The sequence below is a fragment of the Macrobrachium nipponense genome, chromosome 26 (assembly GCF_015104395.2).
Source record: "Macrobrachium nipponense isolate FS-2020 chromosome 26, ASM1510439v2, whole genome shotgun sequence".
NCBI lineage: Eukaryota > Metazoa > Arthropoda > Malacostraca > Decapoda > Palaemonidae > Macrobrachium > Macrobrachium nipponense.
The window spans coordinates 73,728,746-73,754,994 of record NC_087215.1 but is presented as its reverse complement, the minus strand read 5'-3'; the positions used below and the strand labels follow the sequence as shown (position 1 = coordinate 73,754,994).

General features: G+C 40.0%; 2 protein-coding genes across 2 annotated transcripts in view; both read right to left on the bottom strand.

Annotated features, from left to right (window-relative positions):
• The window catches only part of LOC135199732 (protein strawberry notch-like), a 36,939-nt gene extending 15,416 nt beyond the window's left edge, over nt 1-21,523 (bottom strand). The window contains 5 exon segments of the mRNA XM_064227887.1: nt 15,555-15,895; nt 16,903-17,023; nt 17,025-17,113; nt 18,473-18,587; nt 20,832-21,523. Coding sequence (XP_064083957.1) covers nt 15,555-15,895; nt 16,903-17,023; nt 17,025-17,113; nt 18,473-18,587; nt 20,832-21,386 — 1,221 coding nt within the window. The 5' untranslated portion in view covers nt 21,387-21,523.
• A 2-nt stretch (nt 21,524-21,525) lies between these two features.
• Nucleotides 21,526-26,243, bottom strand: LOC135200427 (uncharacterized). The gene is made up of 2 exons (XM_064229063.1): nt 25,700-26,243; nt 21,526-22,181 (listed from the first exon to the last, which is right to left on the bottom strand). The coding sequence occupies exon 2, from the start codon at nt 22,003-22,005 to the stop codon at nt 21,526-21,528; it is 480 nt and encodes a 159-aa protein (XP_064085133.1). The 5' UTR covers nt 22,006-22,181; nt 25,700-26,243.
• Nucleotides 26,244-26,249: the final 6 nt, after the last annotated feature.

Sequence of the window (26,249 nt, the reverse complement as noted above, 5' to 3'; positions counted from 1 at the left end):
TATTGTTGCTCTATTAGGGATGTTATGCCTCACTGGCTTCTTTCGAGGTATTTGCTGCTGCCTTACCTCCATAGGGTTAGCTTGACTGTCAGATGTTTTTCTAACTGCCAGCTGTACCGATCTATCATTAGTGTCCATCCTTCTTCTATCTATGGCCTCTTCTAGTATGGCTTCTGGCAACAGCAATTGCGACTAAGATATTCCCATTCCTCATTGCTAGCAGGGAATCCAAATGAACAGTGCGGCTTAGCCTAGCCAAAGCTGCATCCCTCCTCATTAACACTTAAATTTGTCAAGTATGCAATTGCTTTGACACCTGATTGTAGTAATCTAATGAACCAAACAAAAACTTCTTTCAGTTTTCTTCTGAAGATTGAGAAAGAAACCCACAAATTCAATTTGTAACTTGTTTACTTCTAAGTATTTACATTTAGTTTTACTCCACACTCGAGTACTTTCAGCCCTTCTGTGGCCCATTCTCAAGAGATGTTGGGATGTTAGCCTGGTCAAGGCCCAGCAGTCTTCTGGAACTTCTTCTCGTTGTGCTGTCATTTATGCGATGGCTGTTCTGGTTTTTCTTGAGAGTTGCCAATCCCCTCTTGTCGCTCTGATATCCTGAGCTGATGGTCAATGGGATTCACCCTTGTGGTAAGGGTGTGGTCACCGTAAGTCTGTTGGGCAGGAAACCTAATCTCCAGGTCAGCAGGGTCAATCTTAGCTTCTTTTAATATCAAAGCTCGGCTTACGGGATCTTCTGAGGTAAAACCTTTGTTTCCTTCAATTACTTTGATCTCTCTGATAAGCGCACCTTCTACTACCCTCCTGTGACTAATTTTGTTGCTTTTGTATATAAGCCTACTGTTTTTGAAATCCATCCTATGGTCATTTTCCCAACAATGTCTAGCTATAGCACTCCCCTGAGAGTTAAGCTGTACTGCCCTTCTATGTTCTTGGACTCTAGTCCTTATTCCCCTACCTGATTCCCCCACATATCTGTCTCCACAATTATTGCAATTGATTATGTATACCCCCGCTACATCATCTTTTGTATTACTGTCTTCTCCTTCCAATTTATTTTTACATACTTTGTTTTTAAGGTATTATCAAGGTATATACAAATTTATATTGACTTTCTTTCATTTTTGAAGTGATTTGTTTCATTTTAGGCATAAAAGGGAGGGCAACTATTTTCTTGTTTTCTTTATTCCATGTACTCTCTACATTCGCTCTGTAAAATATTTTTCTAGCTTTGGTGAGTGCCCTTTTTCTGAACCATTCCGGGTAAGCTAATGCATCGAAGCTTTTATCGATGTAATTTATTTCTTGCTCTATCTTGCAAGGGTCACACGTTCTCATTGCCCTAAGAAATAAACCTGTTAGAACCCCTATTTTTATATCATGACTATGAAAAGAGAAGAAATGATATATGAGTTTGTATGTGTGGGCTTTCTATATGTGCTGAATTCATATCCTGTTCTTTTCTTCTATGAGTATGTCTAAAAAGGGCAGTTTATTATTGTTACTTTTCTCTAAAGTGAACTGGATATTGTTATCAAACTTATTGAGCTCATCTAAAAAAGTTTCTATTTTATTTCCATCCCCTTGCAGAATAGCAAAAAATATCATCCACGTATCTCCACCATCCTTGCAGTTTTAAGTTAGGGACATTCACATTAGGAACTAGATTAGTTTCAAAATATTCCATATAGATGTTAGCGAGTATAGGTGATAATGAGGACCCCATAGCTACTCCATATTTCTGTTTGTAAAATGTCCCTCAAACGTGAAATAAGTATCACTGACACACAATTTTGATCAACTCAAGGAAGACGCCTATTTTGATGTTTGGATTGAAAATACCCTCATTATGTTTAGTCTGTAGGAATTCTAATACTTTATCTAAGGGGACATTGGTGAATAATGCTACTGCATCAAACCTAACCATGTGTCCCTTATATTCTTTTTCTTAACTTTGTCTATGAAATCTACTGAATGTTTAATATGGGATTCTGAAAATATACCTAAGTATATTCCTAGTTCTCCAGCTAACCACACAGCTAAGTTTTTGTTAGGAGATTTCCTACTAGAAACAATAGGGCGTAGAGGGCAGCCCTCCTTGTGTATTTTGGGGCTGCCATATATATATGCAAGTTCAGGTAATTTACTTGAGAATAATTTAGTGCATAGCATGTCCTTCCCATTACCTAGTCTACTGATTATTTTCTTCACATTCTGATTAAAGGTATTCTGAAGCTTTTGGATTGTTGGAGGATTCTCTATTTTAGCATAAGTAGTTTCATCATCTAGTAGCCTGTACATTTTAACCCTATATTCTGAGCTATTCATGATGACAATCCTACCCCCTTTGTCAGCTTTCATAATTCTAATATCTTTGTAGCTTTTTAATCCCTTCAGAGCGATACTAAATCTCCTTGGCAAGATATCTCCAAGTTTGCTTTCATTACTCCCTATCATCACTCCTCTGAGAAAAGGAGCTAAATCATTGTGATGTTCAACATTAAGGTAGTTAATCTTGCTGTTGAATTCTATGTTAATATTGTTTGTAGTCCCTGCACAAAAATTTTTAATCCTAGCCCTAGTGCTGCTGTTTCATCCCTAGTCAATAATCTACTTGAGATATTCTTTATATTATCCATATTGCTAAATTTTATCCAAACCGAATTACTAAATAAACTCTCAAACTTATTTTTAATGTTGACCATGTTACGATTTGTATCAAAGTTTACTCTACTGTTGACCTGCCAACAACTTTTTTGTACCACTCACCCCTTATGGTCTCTTGAAGTGTGTTTTGTGTACTCCTTACACCAGCAAATGCAGCTTCTTTCTTCTCTCTAAGCTCTTGCAACTGATCCTTGATGTATCCTTCTTGAAAACTGCTGAATGCTTCTCCACTCCAGGGTCTTCTTCCAATCCTGCCATATGTTTTTGGACACACTTTGTTCTTCAAACATTCACTTATAAACCAGATCTGTTTTTCATGGCTTTGGCTTTGTAAAGTTGTGTTTCATATCTTCTTGCATAATGAACAGCTTGAGTTCCAGCGACTTCATACAGTTGTTGAAATGTACTTCTGTTGTAATGTTGCTGTGGGTACATGATGAACCAAACAAAAACTTCTTTCAGTTTTCTTCTGAAGATTGAGAAAGAAGTTTTTGTTTGGTTCATCATGTACCCACAGCAACATTACAACAGAAGTACATTTCAACAACTGTATGAAGTCGCTGGAACTCAAGCTGTTCATTATGCAAGAAGATATGAAACACAACTTTACAAAGCCAAAGCCATGAAAACAAGATCTGGTTTATAAGTGAATGTTTGAAGAACAAAGTGTGTCCAAAAACATATGGCAGGATTGGAAAAAGACCCTGGAGTGGAGAAGCATTCAGCAGTTTTCAAGAAGGATACATCAAGGATCAGTTGCAAGAGCTTAGAGAGAAGAAAGAAGCTGCATTTGCTGGTGTAAGGAGTACACAAAACACACTTCAAGAGACCATAAGGGGTGAGTGGTACAAAAAAGTTGTTGGGCAGGTCAACAGTAGAGTAAACTTTGATACAAATCGTAACATGGTCAACATTAAAAATAAGTTTGAGAGTTTATTTAGTAATTCGGTTTGGATAAAATTTATTGCAATATACCAAATTTGTAACTAATTTGTATTTTTCATAACTAACAAACCTGAGGTCTTAACATTAGGATTTACTAGCGCCAAGCTGGAAACCGGTAGAATTAAAATTACACTTGTGAGATCCAGGGACTAATGGCATCTATACCAGGTCACGAGGCATGTATACCCAGAATGCCCACGGCTACCTGTGACCCATCAGTTATATTTCTAACCCAGTTTAGACTGGCAAGAGGGGGTGGTTCGAGGTGGGCCTTTAACTGTTAAGACCTCAGGTTTGTTAGTTATGAAAAATACAAATTAGTTACAAATTTGGTATTTGTTCATACACGAAACAAACCTTCGGTCTTAACATTAGGATAGACTTACTATTGGAGGGAGGTAAGTCTCTACAACTGACTGGAAGTTTGCCACCTTATCCATTTCCGAATATATAGGGAAATTTTAGAGAATGGACAATGAACCTAGGACCAAAGATATAAGCGGATCTATTGGTTTCCTCCCACTGGGTGTAGATACCATTCTACTGTTTACTCTTGTCCCTTGCGACTGGATCCACCTTCCACCCCCCTCTTTCCTTATTAACCAGAGGGGTGTGTTGCTACTGAAAAGTATATCATCAGCTAAGATAGCTTCACAGTATGGCTGACCGCTCTCACCTGCATCTAGTCCGTTCCAGCACATGACGGTACTCTCCTTCATATTGCCCGTAGTTAAAGGAGTAGGAAGAAAGTAGTAAAGAAAAAAGACAGTCATCCCATTCATTCTACTTTCATACCTTCATCTTAGACTAGACGCAAACTGACCGCCAGGGGCACTAGATGAACTATATCACTTGTTGGGCCGCCACCCACTGGACCCAAGGAAAAGGTGTCCAAGGATCTATGGGCAACATCTTTCAAATAAAATGAGGTGAAAGTTGTTTGGCGCTTCCACACGCCAGCTTTCAGAAATTTTATCCACAGGGACATGTTTCTTCTTAAGCCAGGGAAGCACTCACACCCCTGATGTCATGAGCTCTAGCTCCCACCTGGCTATCTGACCCTCTGTCTTCTGCAGTATAAGCATTTCTGATTGTCTCCCTTAGCCAAAATGATATTGTATTCTTGGACACTTCCTTCTTGTTCCGTCCTGTACTTACGAACAACCTCTGGCACCCCGGCCTGAGGTGCCTTGTTCTCTTTAAGTACTCCCTTAGTGCCCTGACGGGGCACAGGAGCATTTCAGCTTTGTCGTTGTCTACAAAGTCTGCCAAGGAAGGTATGGTAAAGGAGTCGAATCTGCCGTCTACTATTGTTGGATTTTGGGTCTTTGCCACGAATTCTGGGACAAACTCACACACCATTGATCTCCAACCTCTCGAGTGCTTTATGAGATATGAGAGGCCATGAAGCTTCCCCACCCTTTTGGTTGAAGCCAGGGCCAATAAGAAGACTGTCTTCAGGGTCAGGCTCCTATCCGTGGACTGCCTTAGTGGTTCGTAATGGGGGTTTTGTCAGACTACTCAGTACCTTGGTCAGATCCAATCTGGGGCTTTTAGCTCCTTTGGTGGGCATGACTGTTCAAAGCATGGCCAACTCCCATGAAGACGATATGTCCACTCCTTTCATTCGTAAGACTGAGGCTAGAGCAGCCCTGTACCCCTTCACTGCAGATACAGACATATGTTTTTCTGTTCTGAGATATATCAGAAAGTCTGCTAACTGCTGAATAGTGGTACCGAGTGGAGACACGTTCCCCCTACGACACCAATCACAGTATGCTGACCACTTCCCTTGGTATACAGTCGCAGATGATTTTCTGATATTACCTGCCATCTGAGTTGCTGCTTTCTGCGAAAACCCTCGCTCTCGGAGGAGATACTTGACAGTCTCCACCCGTGAAGCGATAGGGACTTCACCGACTGGTGGTACCTCTCCACGTGAGGCTGACACAGAAGGTTGCTCCATGGAGGTAACTCTCTTGGCACATTCTACTAGGAGTTCCAGTAGGTCTGGAAACCACTCTGCTTTCGGCCATAACGGGGCTACCAGGGTCATCTTGAGGTTCTGAGACCGCATTACCCTGTTCAGAACCTGACGGATTAGACAAAATGGAGGAAATGCGTACACGTCCAGATTATCCCAGGGGTGTTGTAGCGCATCTTCTGCTGCTGCCTCTGCGTCCGGGACTACTGAACAATACACTTCCAACTTTTTGTTGTACCTGGTTGCGAATAGGTCTATGATCGGTCCTTCCCACAAACATGAGCATTCCTGTCCACTACCTGTTGGTGAAGGGACCACTCCGTTCCCAGAATCTGATCCCTGCGGCTCAACTTGTCGGCCACTATGTTTCTTTTTCCCGGAATATACCTGGCCTTGATGTCTACCAGGTTCTCTATAGCCCACTGGTGAAGTTGAACTGTCATCACATGTAACTGCCGAGAAACTAGGCCTCCTTGCTTGTTTATATAAGCTACTACTGTGGTGTTGTCTGACATCAATACCACCGAGTGTCCCTTTACTCTCTCCCTGAATTCTTGTAGAGCCAGGAAAGCTGCTTTCAACTCCAGCACGTTTATATGGAGTTCTCTGTCCTTGCAACTCCATTTTGCTGACACCATCAACTCCTCCATATGGGCTCCCCAGCCTTCTAGTGACGCATCCGAGAACAGCAAGAGGTCTGGGGAGGATTGTTGAAGGGGGACACCCACTGTCAGATTGTCGTCGTCCACCCACCACAGCAAGTCTTTCCTCACTTCTGCCGACAAGGGAATTTGCTCGTACGGGTGATCTACTGTTGGTGACCAAAACTCCTTCATCCTCCATTGTAGGGACCGAAGGTGTAGCCTTCCTTGTGGTACTAGCTTCTCCAGGGAGGTTAGGATTCCCAGCACCACCTGCCACTGTCTTGCTGGCTGTGTCTGCTTTCCCAGAAAGGCATTCACCACTTGTTTGCATTTCTGTACTCTTTGGTCTGTCGGGAATACTTTGGCTTGTGTCGTGTCTATCACCCATTCCCATATTACCAAACGTTGACTTGGATCCAGCTGCGACTTCTGCTGATTCACCACAATACCTAGGCTGTGACAAAGCTGCAGGAGGGCCGCCCTGTCCCTGAGTAATTTCTCTCCCTGGACTTTTGCTATCACCAGCCAATCGTCCAGATATCTTATCAGCCTGATCCCCTGAGCGTGCGCCCACACCGACACGAGGGTGAACACTCTTGTAAAAACTTGAGGAGACGTTGTCAATCCGAAGCACAGGACCTTGAACTCGAAAGCTTTCCCTGCAAGACTGAAGCGGAGAAATTTCCTTGAAGACTGATGGACTGGTATCTGAAAGTTATGCGTCCTTTAGATCGACTGTCAGCATAAAGTCTCCGATTCTGACTGCTTGTAGAACCGTTTTCGGAGTTTCCATCTTGAAACTGGTTTTCCTTATAAACAGATTCAGCGTTGACAGGTCTATTACTGTCCTCCACTCCCCGTTGGCTTTGGGTACCAGGAAAATCTGCTGTAGAAGCCTTTTGTCGGACTGCATACTTGTTGCACAGCTCCTTTTCCATCATCTTCTTCACTTCGTCCTGCAGAATAGTGGCCTTGTGAGATTTGTGGGCATAAGTGACGTGGGGTAATGGTTGATCTGTCAGGGGCGGGGTTACCTCGAACGGAATCAAATACCCGATCCTGAGAACATCCACCACCCACTGCTCTGCCCCTAGTTCCTGCCACACCTTCCAGTGATTTGCCAGGCAACCCCCCACTGGTGTGGCCGAGTGATGGGAGGCGCCCATCCTATCTTCTTGAGCCTCTCCCCCTTCCCCTATTGCCCCTTCCTCTGTTGTTTCTATTGTGAAAAGGCCGATGAGTTATCCTCTTTGGGGAAGAGGGTCTTGTGACTCTATTAGGGATGCTATGTCTCACTGGTTTCTTTCGAGACATCTGCTGTTGTCTTCCCTCCAAAGGAATAGTTTGACTGTTAGAGGTTTTCCTAACTGCCTGTTGCACCAACCTATCGTTAGTGTCCATCCTTCTTCTATCTATCGCTTCTTCCAGTATGACCTCTGGCAACAGTAGTTGCGATTCCAAGATATCCCCATTCCTCATTGCTAACAGGGAATCCAAATCCACATTGCGGCTTAGTCTAGCCAATGCTGCATCTCTCCTCATTAGCAGGATATTTGCCCAAACATTGGCACTTACGTTTGTCAGGTACGCGATCGCCTTGGAACCTGACTGTAGTAATCTAATGAACAATGGTTCATCCACTACTTTCCTTGTTGCTTCCGAGGATGCAATTTTCGCCACTGCTGTTGACCAAAGGTCTAACCAGGACGCAGCCTGAAAGACAGAAGAAGCTGTTGCTTCTAACGTGGCAGCCTCTTGGTACGTCATCGAAGGGCACTCCATTTTAACCTGATCCAAGGTTAATCCAGGCCTTAACCTTACAACATTAGGGTTCATTTGTCTAGACAGCAAAGGGACCTTCGGTGTCGTATAATATTTCCTTTGCTTTATCATTGGAGGGGGAATAAATTTAAATGATCTATTAGATCTTAAGGAATTATCCCTCCCTGCAATCTTTGCGTTTACGTGTTGCAAGACCGATTCCGCATGACTCGAACAAGGCAATTCATACGACACCTTGGTATCCCTCTTTAGTCCAAACGCCATGTCAATTCCAGGAGGAAGCATACTGGCCGGTGTTTCTGTCTTCTCCGAAAGGCTATTGAATTGACGAATCAAATCAATAACCTCTGCATACGAGGCCAGAAACTCTTGGTTTTCTCCTTCCTCCGGCTCTAGTGTACCACTCTCCGTCACGAGAGATGTTGTCTCGCCTCTATCTTCTGACAGACGGCCCGGAATTCCACGGCCGCGGCCTCTTTGATCTTTGCTGGCCGCTGTTGGCTCGATCCCAGATAGTCAGCAGGGGAACGAGAACGTCTCACTCTTTCTCTGCTCACGGATCTAGAGCGAGAACCTCGTCTAGATCTCCAAGATGAAGGCTCCCTTAAGACAGAGGTAAGTTCGTCTTTATTAGCATTGGCATCGTTTTCGAGCGTCGGCGAGCCCGGCCTCGGCCTTCTATCCAGACGGACACTGCCTTCCACGAACGTATCCGCCGAGGTTGCCAACTCTCTATTTTTCGTACTTTTAATAGGAGCCTTATCGTCCTTCGTACGTATTTTGAACGGCCTTACGGGCGAAACTGGGAATTCTGCATTCCATCCTCTGCTGCACCTTTCGCCGCCAACGTCGATTTTACCAGAGGTATCGCAGTTTTTGCGATCCGAACTGGCAACTCCGCCTCGGCCGCTAGCTCGCCGGCCGTCACCTCTCTCGCTTGTTCGGACTCTTGCGAACGGCTTCGTCTGGCAACCTTGTGTTTAATAGCCACCGATTTTCCGACCTTCTTGCTGACTTGGAAATGACAGTCTTCGTCCGAAGAAGAGGAAGAATTGATTCTTCTCCTCTTGGCCCGAGGATCCGCTAGGAACTCCCGAATCCTCCTCCAACGCTTGACTGGCGCTCGCCGTGACGTTATCGGACTTAGCGATGACGCCGAACTAGAGGAAGAAGACGAAGAAGGCGAATCACACTTTTTCTTTTTGTCTCTCTTATTCATTCTCTCCTCTATATCCTGTAACTTCTGCATTACAGTTTGCATTGACGGATCAGAAGGCGTATTAGCGTCTGGGTGCAGCGAAAAAGGCCGAGAATCGGTCTGTGACGTCATCACGCCTGCCATCTCAGAGTGTGACGTATGTTGTGACGTCATCCCTCTCGTAGGGAGAGACTGAGAGGTTTCTGCTGGTAACCGCACGTTTGCTGCCAAATTACCTCCCACGTTCTGCATCACTGTAAATACTGAGTGGGATGGAGAAGCAGCGGCATTAATTCCCATAAATTGCAAGCCCGGGGGATGAGGAACATTCAGCGCTGCCGGACCCTGCTGGAACCGTGACGTCATATATGCGCAAGCAGACCATCCAAGGTGGTACGCCTGGTAGGCCTAGCGCTGACCACGTACCATCTAACCTATGCGCTTGCGTAGCAGGAGCCTGGAACAAAGATGGCGGATCTCCCCCTCTACTTGCTGGGAACAAAGGAGAGTGCAAATTATTCATAAAATTACCCAAGGCCCCTCCTGACGTTTCCGATACAGAACCGCTAGGAGAAACCGAAGGGGTATGAGACAATTCAAAAGCAGGTGGAGAAACATATGGAGCAGCCTGGTTTATTACCGATACAAAAGAAGCCGGTAAGGTTTGGTCATCCAAAGATGGCGTCACCCCTTTCTTTTGTATTGGCTTTTCCCATAGAACTTCTTCCACTGTTCCACCGACCAACCGCGACAAACAGAACACGGATTAGTAACCGTGCATACGTTTTCCCTGCACCTACTACACGTTGGATGAGGATCCGTCGACACCGAGGTTAGGAACCTAGAACAAGGGAAGCCACTGACTCCTGGGCATTTCCTTTGTCTCCTCTTCGAAGCGGTAGACGATCCCGATGTTGAGGCAAAATTCTCCATCATACCACGTATACACTCTTACCACACACTGATCACACTTGGAGAAAGAAAAGGAATGAAAAAAAAAAAAAAATGAAATGGATAAAGAACAGGCAAACTGAAAAACCGGCTTTAAATGAGATAGACAGTAACACATCTTATCTTAAAGGCGGTAGGAAAATAATTGATGGGTCACAGGTAGCCGTGGGCATTCTGGGTATACATGCCCCGTGACCTGGTATAGATGCCATTAGTCCCTGGATCTCACAAGTGTAATTTTAATTCTACCGGTTTCCAGCTTGGCGCTAGTAAATCCTAATGTTAAGACCGAAGGTTTGTTTCGTGTATGAACAAATGGATAATATAAAGAATATCTCAAGTAGATTATTGACTAGGGATGAAACAGCAGCACTAGGGCTAGGATTAAAATTTTTGTGCAGGGACTACAAACAATATTAACATAGAATTCAACAGCAAGATTAACTACCTTAATGTTGAACATCACAATGATTTAGCTCCTTTTCTCAGAGGAGTGATGATAGGGAGTAATGAAAGCAAACTTGGAGATATCTTGCCAAGGAGATTTAGTATCGCTCTGAAGGGATTAAAAAGCTACAAAGATATTAGAATTATGAAAGCTGACAAAGGGGGTAGGATTGTCATCATGAATAGCTCAGAATATAGGGTTAAAATGTACAGGCTACTAGATGATGAAACTACTTATGCTAAAAAGAGAGAATCCTCCAACGCAATCCAAAAAGCTTCAGAATACCTTTAATCAGAATGTGAAGAAAATAATCAGTAGACTAGGTAATGGGAAGGACATGCTATGCACTAAATTATTCTCAAGTAAATTACCTGAACTTGCATATATATATATGGCAGCCCCAAAATACACAAGGAGGGCTGCCCTCTACGCCCTATTGTTTCTAGTAGGAAATCTCCTAACAAAAACTTAGCTGTGTGGTTAGCTGGAGAACTAGGAATATACTTAGGTATATTTTCAGAATCCCATATTAAACATTCAGTAGATTTCATAGACAAAGTTAAGAAAAAGAATATAAAGGGACACATGGTTAGTTTTGATGCAGTAGCATTATTCACCAATGTCCCCTTAGATAAAGTATTAGAATTCCTACAGACTAAACATAATGAGGGTATTTTCAATCCAAACATCAAAATAGGCGTCTTCCTTGAGTTGATCAAATTGTGTGTCAGTGATACTTATTTCACGTTTGAGGGACATGTTTACAAACAGAAATATGGAGTAGCTATGGGGTCCTCATTATCACCTATACTCGCTAACATCTATATGGAATATTTTGAAACTAATCTAGTTCCTAATGTGAATGTCCCTAACTTAAAACTGCAAGGATGGTGGAGATACGTGGATGATATTTTTGCTATTCTGCAAGGGGATGGAAATAAAATAGAAACTTTTTTAGATGAGCTCAATAAGTTTGATAACAATATCCAGTTCACTTTAGAGAAAAGTAACAATAATAAACTGCCCTTTTTAGACATACTCATAGAAAGAAAAGAAACAGGATATGAATTCAGCACATATAGAAAGCCCACACATACAAACTCATATATTCATTTCTTCTCTTTTCATAGTCATGATATAAAAATAGGGGTTCTAACAGGTTTATTTTTTCTTAGGGGCAATGAGAACGTGTGACCCTTGCAAGATAGAGCAAGAAATAAATTACATCGATAAAAGCTTCGATGCATTAGCTTACCCGGAATGGTTCAGAAAAAGGGCACTCACCAAAGCTAGAAAAATATTTTACAGAGCGAATGTAGAGAGTACATGGAATAAAGAAAACAAGAAAATAGTTGCCCTCCCTTTTATGCCTAAAATGAAACAAATCACTTCAAAAATGAAAGAAAGTCAATATAAATTTGTATATACCTTTGATAATACCTTAAAAAACAAAGTATGTAAAAATAAATTGGAAGGAGAAGACAGTAATACAAGATGATGTAGCGGGGGTATACATAATCAATTGCAATAATTGTGGAGACAGATATGTGGGGGAATCAGGTAGGGGAATAAGGACTAGAGTCCAAGAACATAGAAGGGCAGTACAGCTTAACTCTCAGGGGAGTGCTATAGCTAGACATTGTTGGGAAAATGACCATAGGATGGATTTCAAAAACAGTAGGCTTATATACAAAAGCAACAAAATTAGTCACAGGAGGGTAGTAGAAGGTGCGCTTATCAGAGAGATCAAAGTAATTGAAGGAAACAAAGGTTTTACCTCAGAAGATCCCGTAAGCCGAGCTTTGATATTAAAAGAAGCTAAGATTGACCCTGCTGACCTGGAGATTAGGTTTCCTGCCCAACAGACTTACGGTGACCACACCCTTACCACAAGGGTGAATCCCATTGACCATCAGCTCAGGATATCAGAGCGACAAGAGGGGATTGGCAACTCTCAAGAAAACCAGAACAGCCATCGCATAAATGACAGCACAACGAGAAGAAGTTCCAGAAGACTGCTGGGCCTTGACCCAGGCTAACATCCCAACATCTCTTGAGAATGGGCCACAGAAGGGCCTGAAAGTACTCGAGTGTGGAGTAAAACTAAATGTAAATACTTAGAAGTAAACAAGTTACAAATTGAATTTGTGGGTTTCTTTCTCAATCTAATGAACATTGATTCATCCACTACTTTTCTCGCCACTTCTGAGGATGCAATCTTCGCCACTGCTGTTGACCAAAGATCCAGCCAAGAAGCAGTCTGAAAGACAGAAGAAGCTGTTGCTTCTAACGTAGCAGCCTCTTGGCAAGTCATCGAAGGGCATTCCATTTTCACTTTATCTAAGGTTAATCCAGGTCTTAACCTTATCCCGCAATCCGCACATTTACGTGTTGTAAAACGGACTCCGCATGACTTGAACAAGGAACTTCATACGACACCTTGGTATCCTTTTTCACCCCAAATGCCATGTCAATCACTGGAGGAAGCATACTGGCAGGTGTTTCCGTGCTCCCCGAAAGGTTATTGAATTGACATATCAAATCAATCCCCTCATACCAAGCCAGAAACTCTTGGTTTTCTCCTTCCTCCAGTTCTAGCGTACTGTGCTTGGCCACAGGAGATGTTATCTCACTCCTATCCCCTGACAAACGTATGGGTGCTTCGTGGCCGTCTGCCCCTACGGCCGCGGTCTCTTTGATCTCTGATGACCACCGACGGCTCAATCCCAAACAGTCAGCAGGGGAAAGAGACCGCCTCACTCCTTCTCTGCTCATGGATCTAGAGCGAGAATCTCGCCTATACCTCCAAGATGAAGGCTCTCTTGAAACCGAGCTCACTTCTTCTCCATGATGATTGATATAGTTTCCAACGACCGTTGGAGAATTCGGCCTTGATCCTTCATCTAGGCGGACAATGCCTTCCACGAATGTATCAGACGAGGTTGCCAACTCACTATTCTTCGTTCTTTTAATAGGAGCCTTTTCATCTTTTCTCCGTATTTTAAAGTGTCTTACAGGCGAAACCGGTATCTGTTCTCCATCCTTTGCTGCACTTTTTGCCCCCAACGTCGATTTCGCCAACGACATTGTAGTCTTTCTTAGACTCTTTGTCGTCTCTACTGGCAACTCCACATCGGCCGCTAGCCCAGCGACCGTTGACTCACTTGCTCGTTTGGACTCTTGTAAACGGCTTCGTCCGCTAGCTTTGACCTTACCAGCCACTGACTTCTGGCCTTTCTTGCTGACTGGGATGTGATAGTCCTGGCCCAAAGATGAAGAAGAATTCACTCTTCTCCTTTGGCCCGAGGATCAGTCACGAAATCCCATATCCTCCAACGCTTGACTAGTACATGCCGTGACATCACCAAACTTAGCAACGACGCTGAGCTAGAGGAAGAAAACGAATCACGCCTTTTCTTTTTGTCTTTCTTATTAATTTTCTTCTCTGGATCCTGTAATTTCTTCATTACAGTGTACTACCGAGTCAGAAAGCGTATTTGGGTCCGGAGGCAGCGAAGTAGACCGAGAAGCAGTAGGGTGTGACGTCATGGCGTCTGCCATGTCAGTGTGTGACGTCACCAATCTTGTAGGGAGAGACTGGGAGGCTGCTGCTGGCATCCCTGCGTTTGCAGGAAAACTACCTTCAACGTTCTGCATCCTCGTAAACATTGAAGTTGTTGGCGTAGCCGCGGCATCATTTCCTATAAAGTGCAATCTAGGAGGATGAGGAATATTCAGCGCTGCCGGACTCTGCTGGAATCGTGACGCCATATAATGCGACAGCAAACCTTCCAAGGTTGGTACGCCTGGTAGGCCTAGCGCCACCCACATACCTTCCATCCTGTTCGCGTCAGGAGCCGGCACATGGAACAAAGATGGCAACGCTGTGAATATTATGCATAAAATTACCCAAAACCCCTCCTGGAGTTTCCGGTAAGAGAAACCGAAGTGGTAGGGGACAAATCAAAGGCAGGTGGCGAAACATGTGGAGCAGTCTGGTGTATTGCCGATACAAAAGAAGCCGGCAACGCTTGGTCATCCAAAGATGGCGTCGACTCCTTTCTTTTGTACTGGCCTTTCTCATAAAACTTCCTTCACTGTTCCACCAACCAACCGTGACAAACAGAACAAGGATTAGTAATTGTACATACATTTTCTCTGCACCTACAAGTTGGATGAGGATCCGTCGACACCAAAGTTAGGAATCTTGAACACGGAAAGCCACTGACTCCAGGGCATTTCCTGTCTTGTTTTCGAACAGAAGATGATCCCGATGGTGACGCAAAAATCTCCATCTCACCACTTACACACTCTTACAGTTCACACCCACATTGAGCACACTCAGAGAAAAAAGAGAATTAATAAGAAAAATGAAAGTGAAATGGATAAAAACCGGAAAACTAAAACCGGCTTTAAACAGATAGACAGTAAACACGTCCTATCTTGAAGGCGGTAGAAGAGTAACTGGTGGGTCACAGGATGCTGAGGGTATTCTGGGTAATACATGCCCCGTGACCTGGTGATAGATGCCAATAGTCCCTGGATCCCACAAGTTTAATTTTAATTCTACCAGTTTCATAAACATTCATAAAGGCACAACACCGCCATACGTCCGCTAATTTTTAAACAAATGACATGCGTTTTTCTATACAGGTAGAGGTCCTAGGACGGGATGCAACCTAGCGCACCTTTCTTGCCCGGGCCCGACCAGACAACAGGGAACGGTAAATAAGGAAAAGTTGAGGGAACACAACTCAAGAGATTCTGTTGGGCATAGGAGAACTTATGCACACACACACACACAGAGAGAGAAGAGAGAGAGACGAGAGAGAGAGAGAGAGAGAGAGAGAGAGAGAGAGAGAGAGAGAGAGAGAGAGCACTTGGACTAAAATCAAGATATCTCCAATGTATACTCACACAACCATCGAAGTCATCACCACACCAGTTCAAGATCTGCTTTAACCGTGTCTTGTATTTGCCTTGCCCACTGGACGACTCTCCAATCAGAGCTGAATACGTCGAAAACAGAACGCCTTTCTTCACATTTCCATTTAGATCGGAATTTATCTTACCATATTTCATTTTACTAAGAAAATTCACATGTATGTGTCCAGAACCAATGTCTTTCAAATCTCGTTCAGCGTCGTATTTCAGATCATTAGACACTGACACCCATATGGATTTCTTCCTACCCTTGAGATAGTTTTCATAAATTATGCCGGCTATTGTTCGGCCTTTACCTACACCAGCACCATCACCTGAAAGAAGAAAATTTTGGCAATTTCACATAAAAATACTTTGTATGACACCGATTCATTTATTTCTCCCAAAATGACTTCCTCAGCCTAACAAAATCTTGCTAGTTTCTCAATGATGACATCAGTAAGTAACAACAAAATGTAATTTATCTCATCTTTCACATATTGGAAAGGTTTAAATACACCACTATATTTAACCTACAGCTGAAGAAACGAATAACGTGCAGGCTGGAAATTTTTCCAGGAAAAAGCAATGTCCAACACTGGCAAAATCACACTTTTACTTAATTTATAAATAAAAGTAAGCTGCATTTTTCAACCCAGCTATGTCATTTACAAAAAAGTTTGTTCCCAAACTACCCTTTATTTAACATCTCATGGCAGTGAGAATGTTGGCATTACGTACTCAAGTCAATTATTATTGAGCAACATGTGGCAATGATCATGTCAATAAACTAAAACAGCTGATGATAATGAAAATATAAAGGTTACCACAAAGCTAATGGCACATGAATGCAGTTATATTTTTTAATACCATATGATAAACACATGCAATATAAATCTATGCAGTACTGTAATATAGGTTTCATTAAATTTATTACAACACTTATTGGAGGTTTTTGAATTTTGGACAGGATTGTAAACCTGTATACAAGACTAAATAAATAAAGAAGTTGTCTATGGCACTGAAGCATGACATCCTGTCATACCAATGATACACTTCATAATTTATCAGTCTACATCCAAAACATTGTGCAAGATGGGATTATAGTTTGTCAGTAAGCAAAAACAAATATAACTGGAAACTAAAGAACACTCTACGGTGTGGAGAGAGAGAGAGAGAGAGAGGAGATGAGAGACGAGAGAGAGAGAGGAGAGAGAGATGAAGAGAGAGAGAAAAAAAAAAAAAAAAAAAAAAAAAAAAGAAAAAAAAAAAAAAAAAAAAAAAAAAAAAAAAAAAAGACCGACCAATGAGCAAGAATTTATACTGTTAATACAGCACATACCAATAAGAAACCCAGCTCTTGACCCATCGGGAAGAAAATGTTCGTGCTGTTGTGAAGCGTAGGTTATGCTTTCTAACTGGAGAGCAGACAATTTTCCCGAGTTGATTGAGTCATCAGGAATGGTTCATTTCGTACCAAACATCAGGTGGTTCTACTGATGACATGGAGGCAGTTTCTACTACCTGGTCAGGATGCTTGATACCAATTTTCACTGTAATAAAAAAAGAAATATTATAAGCACTCCTCGTGGAACATTTAATCATTCAGAAAAATTAGTAGACCTTATACTTTTTATAATAAAAATAAAAGTAGAAACAATCCCTATTCAATTGGTTTCAAAATCTATTGTTCTCACTTAAGCTAAGAAAGTCAGGAGCATGTGATGCAGAACTTTCCAAGGAATTATCAGGATGCACCTCTACCTACAATGTTGACAACTGTTAACATACAAAATGACTTCCTGTAATTGCCATCATGATGCCAAGCTACCCTGACTTTTAATGACCTGAACAAAAGGACTGAAAACTCAAAATAATCTGTGATTCTAAACTAACCATCCCATGCAGCTTTCCATTCTATTAATATAAACTCTTCTTCCTGACTTAGACCCTAGTTAAGGGTCACTGTTTTTACTGTCTTTTCCCATGTTTCTACTTCAGTGTCCTTCATCTATTCCTCTCTCTCTCGTGTCTTCTTGAATGCAGTCTCACCATTTTCAATTCTCTTGTGGGCCTGTCTCTTCTCTGAGTCCTCAGCACTTCAATTCCCTTGTTGCTGATCATCTCCTCCTCCTCAGCTGTCCCAACCAACTCAATCTTGACACTTCAATGACTTTTGCCAATCCCCTGACATTTTCATTTCTCATCCTATCACATCTAGTTACTCCCCTCATCCATCTGGTCTGCTAAAGACATTGTTTCAAGTGCAAGGCAAAAAGGTGCTAGAGAGAATGCAAGATACATTGGAGATGTGTTAAAATTTTGAAGGATGAAGAAGAACCAAATAAATTAGACAATGTTGAGACAAGGATAAGAACATACGCCCAAGGGCTCCTCTCATACACCCTCAGCCATTACATCTTAATAGGTCCTGAACAAGACTTGATTCTGCACTGATGCCTGGTGCAGTCCTACCTTGACCTGAAACTGACTGTCAGACCTACAGTTCTCCTCACAGTGACTGCTACATTTCCCAAGCTACTCTTGCTTTGAAACTAAACAGCCTATGATCTGCGACACCAAGTGCTTCGGGGTTATTCAATTTATTGAATGGTAACTAAATATATTGCAACAACTTACATCAATGGCTAACATAAATAATGTAATATACAAACCAATTCCTGGTTCAATGTCAATAGCAGTGCCAAGTATCTGCTGAAAGGCAAATCATTCTAAAAATCCCTAAATAACTGTCAGTAACAACTAACAACCATTAACCTTACTGTATGAAACCAATAAAAACAAATACTGTGCATAGCCACTTACAAACACCATTGGACTGATACTATCTTTCATGTTAATTCCAATTCAATTTTAGTCGCTTCCAACAAATAAATTATAGCAAAACTTACACTTTGAGGGCATGTAGTCTGCATAGGTTTCAGCAATTCCCATATCTTCATCTTCTTCCATATCTTCTTCTTGTGCAGGATGAGCCATCATGAGAGGATTTACTTGCATCCCCATCTGAAATTACATTTAACACCATGAGGAAAAGTTGTCCACTAATTGCTACTTTCTAAACCTCTAGATCAACCAGAAAGCATGACATTCAATACTGTCATTAATCATAATAGTCAGAGTATTTAACCCTTAAACGCCGAAGCAGTATTTAAAAAATCGTCTCCCGTATGCTGACGGCGTTCGCGAGGGAGAGCCAAAGTGGAAAAATGTTTTTTTTTTTTCAAATCACAGCACGCTTAGTTTCCAAGATTAAGAGTTCATTTTTGGCTCCATTTTTGTCATTACCTGAAGTTAAGTATGCAACCATCAGAAAAAAAAAAAAAAAAAACAGCATACATATATAAATATTGGGATATATAACAGCGCAAAAAAAAATTCATATATAATTGTATACAAATCGCGCTGTGAGCAAAATGGTTAAAGCTAACGAGTTAATTTTTTTCCCGTTGTATTGTACACTAAATTGCAATCATATTGGTATATTAACACATTGTAAAACAATCAAAAGGAAAAAAACACAGAGAAAATTTTATCTCAAAATGATGAATGAATTCGTAACGTGCGGATGTAAAGAAAAAAAAAAAAAAAGCATTTCCAAAAATTCACCATAAGTAGAAATATTGTGCTAGAGACTTCCCGTTTGTTGCAAAAATGAAGTTAATTGATTGGATATTACTAAACTGTAAGTGTTGTAGCTTACAATTGCAGTTTTCGACCATTTCGGTTGAGTTAAAAGTTGACCGAAGGACGAATTTTTTCTATTTATCGTTATTTATATGATAATATTTCAAAACTGATAAAAGCTACAACCATGGTTTGTTTTTGGTTGTATTCTTCATGAAATTTGCGCATATTTTCACATATAAAACTTTATGTATTGGCTTATCTAAAATGGTGCAAACATTACGACAATCGGCCGAAAAAATGACTGATTTTTTCTGAAGAGTTACTGCGCGGACGTAAGGAAAAAGTTTATTTCATAAATTCACCATAAATCGAAATAGTGTGCTAGAGACTTCCAATTTGTTGCAAAATAGATAAATGATTGAATATTACTAGAATGTAATAGTTTTAGCTTACAATTGCGTTTTTGACCATTTTGGTAGAGTCAAAGTTGACAGAAGGTTGAAATTTTGGCACTTATCATGATTTATATAAAATGAAAATATTTCAAAACTGATAAAAGCTACAACCATGGGTTTGTTTTTAGTTGTATTCTACATGAAATTGTGCACATTTCCATATATAAAAACTTTATGTAACGGCTAATTTAAAATGGTGCAATCATTACGACAATCGGGCGAAAAAATTTCTGATTTTTTTGGAAGAGCTACCGCGCGGACGTAAGGAAATTTTTTTTCCCCATAAATTCACCATAAATCGAAATATTGTGCTAGAGACTCCATCTTGTTGCAAAATAAATTTAAATGATTGAATATTACTAGAATATAAGAGTTTTAGCTTACAATTGCATTTTTTAAAAATTTCGGTTGAGTCAAAGTTGACCGAAGGTTGAAATTTTGGCACTTATCGTTATTTATATGAAAATATTTCAAAACTGATAAAAGCTAAAACCCTGAGTTGTTTTCTGTTGTATTCTACATGAAATTGCCCACATTTTCATATATAATACTCCATGTAACGGCTAATTTAAAAAGGTGCAAAAATTATGTCAAAGTGACAAAATAATCTCAGAGATGTGTCGCTGATGCTTATTTAGTGAGAAGAAAGAAATTCGCACTTGTGCGCCTAGGTAACGATTATAAAGAAAACAACGCCTTGATCCATGAGCTCCCAGCATCCCCCAAGGCGCGTGATTCAAACGTTTTCGCCTAGTAGGCCTATAACTATTTTTCCACTGAAAAAAAAAAAAAAAAAAAATTTTTGTCGATGTACCATGCGTCCAATAGGCGTTTAAAGGGTTATATATACGGTATATATATATATATATATATATATATATATATATATATATATATATATATATATATATTATATAAATAGATAAAAGAGCTCTAGATAAACAAATTACTTTTAGTATTAAATTTTTTTTTTAAATAAGCACTATAAGGTGTAAATATACTACATATGCCAGTGACAAAATATGCAGAGTAAATTACCAAATTTGCAATATTTCAAGTATTCAGACAAAAATAAAAGATAAATTTACATGGTGCAAGCTGAAAACTGACAATTTTTTAGTATTCAATAACCCCACCTGAATAAGGCATTAAAAAATACTCATACCTGTACACCTGTCTTATTTGGTTGACTACTGCCATCATTATTACACATCCAAAATATCAAATCACCAACTCCCATATTAAATGGGGCTATAACTAAATCCTGCATCTTCAATACAGAATCTTGACAACTTTGTAGCATTGCAAGTTGAATATCATAATCGGAAAAGGCTAATAATATATTCTTGGGCCAGCCACATGATTGACACAGCATTTTCTGGTTTTCCTCTCCAAATTCCTTGTGCATTGGACATCTCAAATTCAGAGCAAAATTAGATGATGACAAAAAAGACAGCGCACCCTTCAAATACACGAGGAAAGTTCTATAGCGTTGCATCTGCAGATTATTCTGGTAGTTAATGGGATCAAAGCTTCTTTTCCGTTTGGCTTGGGCAGATTTAGTGCGCGGAGTGCTGTCTGACTTCACTTTTCTTCCTCTTTTATTCATCTTGGTATCACCTTGCCTTACTTCAGGGTCTTTTGTCACACTGCCACCTTGAGTTTCTCTTGGGATTTCTTTCACATTGTCACCTTGAGATTTACTTGGGATATCTTTCATATTGCCACGTTGAATTTCTCTTGAAATTCCTTTCACACTGGCACTTCGGGTTTCTCTTCGGATTTCTTTCACATTGGCACTTCGGGTTTCTCTTTGGATTTCTTTCACATTGGCACTCCGGTTTCTCTTTGCATTTCTTTCACATGGTGCCTTGAGTTTCCCCTGGAATTTTTTTCACATTATCACACTCCTTCATCTTGAGAAAGTAAGCTGTAATTTTTCTCTGATTCTTGTCTTTACCACTAACACTTGCTGTATCAAACTTCTGACCTACTCCACTGCTATTACTGTCCTCAGAAGATGCATTTTTCACTTCCTTTTTACAGTCAAATTCCTCCAACACAACTACATCATCACTGCAACAACCATCTGAGGCAGAAGCGGTCACGGAGACGGAAGGTGAAACTTGCTTCACCTCCTCTGAACAACTTTCTTCAAAAATATCTGATTTTACAGCAATTTTTGGCATGGGTCTGGAGATGGTAGAAGAGCACTCATTTGAAGCAATTGTCTCTTTTTTGTGGTAAGGAGCTGCTTCAGCATTGTCAGGCAATTCCATATTCCCATTTATGTCATACTCGCTTATCTCTGTCCTTTCAACACTATTATGATACTTCATTAACTCAGATACTTTCTTTTCAAATCAGAATCACTTATAGAAGATAGGGTAATTCAACATGAAGATCATTCACCATTACCATAAGCTGACGTTAAGTAACTTCCAATACGTTTTATCAAGATTTTTCAGAGAACTAAAACGCAGTAAATACCCACTAAATTAATCTGTAATTTCAACTGGAAAAAAAAAAATAAAAATAACCAATAAATTCACTTTAGATAGTAAATTATGCTGACACACCTCTTAATATGTATACGAATTCATTTCAAAACAACCGAGTGTTCAATTTTTAAACATATCCTGGCACTTCAGACTTTCATTGTGACATAGGTAATGAATGACCTAACAGTGTGACTAAAGGTCTGATTTGAGTAGCTTTCAAAATATTATGTGCCCTATGGAATTTCAATACATCATCTACACATACTATACATGTTCGTACATTACTGTATCCTTTTGTTTATACATTAGTATTTTGTTAAAACTAATTAAATATTTATTTGTTTAGATTCTAAAACATTCCGATTCTATATACGACTTTCCATTGGGTAATAAATAAATAAGCCACAAAAAATTATTTGGTTTTGCTCTACAAAACTCCATTAGGACACGCCCAGGATAGCAATCACAGCCACATGGCCACACTCCAGCCTAGGTATAATATTTAAATAAATCCTATTGTAGTCCTTATTCTGAATAAAGTTGTTTAGCAATTTAAATAATAATCCTCAGCTGCTATTACATAAAGGAAATGACCTTTGTGGCAGCTTAAAACACAATGAAATTGGGCTTGGTAATAAAATTTTGGTAGATCTAGGGTACTTATCCGCGGCAGCCTAGACTATGGCAGTTGCGGTTTTTCTATGCAGTTTTACCTACTGAACAAGAATTTTAAGCAATATTTATTCGGACGACCGTAATTAACCCCCAGGGGCCAGTGCTAAACACGGCGAAATACATTGGACGCCCCAATCCATAGTGGATGTCATATCTGCGGTTATGTACCTTTCATTCCGTGCTGAATGCTTCTGTAGAAATACCAAAATTTCCTAAAGAGAAGGGATATTCCATTTGGCTTTGCACAGCCAACAGTAACTTAAGATAATTTCCAACTTACCCCCCCCCCCCCTTCTCTGTCCTCAACTCACAATAATTAAATTACCCAGCAACTTAAATTCCGAGCGAGTCCAACACTTTCTGACTGTATTCACCACTAATGCTCAAGGGCATGGCTGACAATGATGATAATCTATTTCACCTGGGCAGATACATATTGTAAGGGGATGCATTAATTGAAAATTAAACAAGTAGGGTAAAGCACTGCTGTGCAGCCTCTGGTCTGAAGAAAGGCCACTTTTTTTCAGCAATACTTAATTGGTTAAACGACTATTCAATTCAATATTTAAGCGTACCATGCAAAAGATTGAAAATTCTTCACCAAAATCAATATGAAACTGCCATACAAAGTAAAATAACCATGTGAAGTCAGCACAGCAGTGCTTTACCATATGTATTACATAGCACTGCATTAAAGCTCGCATCAAAGATGGCAGATGACTGCAAACGGCGATAGGCTAGCTTAACCCCCTCTAAAGACGTTTTTAGGAGCCACTTTTGTTTTTCCAACTGGCTTTCCAACTCCGACGCTGAGCCACTTTAGTGGCCCGATTTGAACCGCGCGCCAATACTTTTAGAGACAGATTTCTTACACCAGTACCGTGCTCTATGATGCCGTATCAATACTTGAGTGTCATTGGCTAAATGTTATTACATCACAATGACATCATTAGAATCCCGTTACTTAATTGGTTAAAAGGTTTATGACGTGGAAAAAAGCAAAAAATTCCCGGCAAAACTTCAGTCTCGGCGTGGTTTTGAGTGTTTCGTGACCGGCTTTCGATACTACTATCTCTTATCGTTATTTTTGTAATTATTACAGGTTAATATGGGATAAAGACATGATAGAATGATAAAACAAGTTTTAAGTGATAACAGGAATTACCAGTAATGGAATAATTCGTATATCATATAAGTGAATTTGTAGCAAAAGCTAATAATTTTTCGAATGTACATTGAGATATCATGGTTGGCGTCTTGGTTTTTGAGTGATAATCTTTATCATAATTCTTATTTTCGTAAATTTTATTACATGCTGATATTGAATAAAACGTACACTCTACTTGGTTGGGAATACCAAAAATGTGATGTTGGCTTTGTGCTGCATGCTTTGATTCATATCAAAAGAACTAAGAGTAAGTACCGACTTATGGATGAACATATATTTTTCCTTTCTTTTTTTTAGTATACTGTATCACATATAGATATATAAATAAACATGTGCATGCACTCACATACATATATATATATATATATATATATATATATATATATATATATATATATATATATATATATATATATATATATATACACACATATATAAATAATGTATATATATATATATATATATATATATATATATATATATATATATATATATAGATATAATATATATAATAATATATTAATAATCATAACTTGTTTGTGCTGTGTTACTGAACAAGGCATATTTCACATACGTTCAGAGGTGTTTTGAGTTTAGTGCCAGTCAGTGTGTTGAGTAGTTATGAATTATACTCTAAAAATGTTCTGAAAATGTTGTATATCCATCGCTTTTGCTTTCCCCTGAATGACAAGTAAATTTGGAATATTATAGCATTGAGTTTACGTAAATGATCAAGCAGTAATTTATGAAATTAGGATACAAAATTTGTCTTCACTAACGCTGAGAATATTGACCAAATTTTGGATATTAAAGGAAAATCTAGAAAAAACTAAAAAATATAGAGAACGGGAATAATACAATTTTAAAAGGTGTCCCATTTCATATAGAAAGGTTCTGCTTGAACTTGCAATTTATTTGAAGTGAAAATAGTAAGTAATATAATAAAGAAGATATTAACAATAAACTACAATTAATTAATTGTGCAGAACCCGTGCGGATCAGCGTATCAATTTTAGCTACGTACGTACCACCCGCCATTCAAATTTACCGCGTCTTGCGGGGGTTAAATAGTCACGTTTTGACATCAGCTGAGCTGTAGATTATTACAATCCTATGGAAATAACTAAATTGCAAGGGTTTTGCCTAACATCCCCAAAACTAGCCTATTCCCTGTCTATCATATCTTAGGCTAGAGAAGTTAAGGTCTATTTAGCCTACCTCAGCTAACAGCTAACCTGAATGAATGGACTACCCTACTCTAACCTCCAAAATTTTCCTTTGTTCATAAAGCTACAACGAATAAAGATTTCGCCATGTTTCTGAGCTCTCTCTCTAGGCTAGCCAAAGATTCATACTTCAAAGCCTGTATCGAAGCTAATCTAGATCTGATAAACTAGCACATCGATCTAGGGTAGCCTATCACGTGGCCGATGGCACAACACACGATCCGTACTCGGACGCACAACAAAAAGCACGCCCTTATCGTCAAGAGGAAACACGTTTCTTTAAAGCTGGTCCACGAGCTGTATACGATGTCTGACACACACTAGTACGTTAAAATTCTCTGAAGACAACACTATTCTTTATATTTAGGCGATGACGAAGTCCAATTTTCTAAACACGTGCAAGTTATCTCGTATAGACGTCATTTTCACAGAATTTGTCGAAATATATCAAAACGGAACCCACTCTACTGTTCGCCACCACTATCAACACCGGTGTGACAATGTTTACAAATTTTGGCGCGTCGCCGGGTTATTGTTCTGACAAAGCGCTAACTGGCAACTATCTTCTTTAAATCCAGTTATTAACAATTAACTTCAAATTAATACACATTGCATGATTAATGTCTTTCCAAATGTTATCATATATCTAATCACACGACAATTATATCGAAATTACGCCTATCACGGCAAAGGAAAGATGATATTGAAAGCAGTCGTTGGCAACTCATTAACTTGCGTTCGATCGTGCGGTTTCTTGACTTCATCTGCTTTTATCACACGCTCGTAGTATGATTTCGTAAAGAACTGCTAAACTTAAACACTTCAAATCACCTGAGAGGTCAATACTTATATCCTTTATAAACATCTGGCGCCGCAAACCCAACCAGCCTTCGTTTAATTAAAACTGCGTTCCGGTCACTGTACGGCCTAGCGAAATTTCTGAAATCGCGTTCTTCATGTTACATGGGTCTTTAAGAAGTTCACACAAGAATATTGAGGTAAATTACGCCCCA

Bases quoted from the DNA above. Each gene is read 5' to 3' on its own strand.
- LOC135200427 (XM_064229063.1), bottom strand. From the start codon at position 22,005: ATGAAGTATCATAATAGTGTTGAAAGGACAGAGATAAGCGAGTATGAC.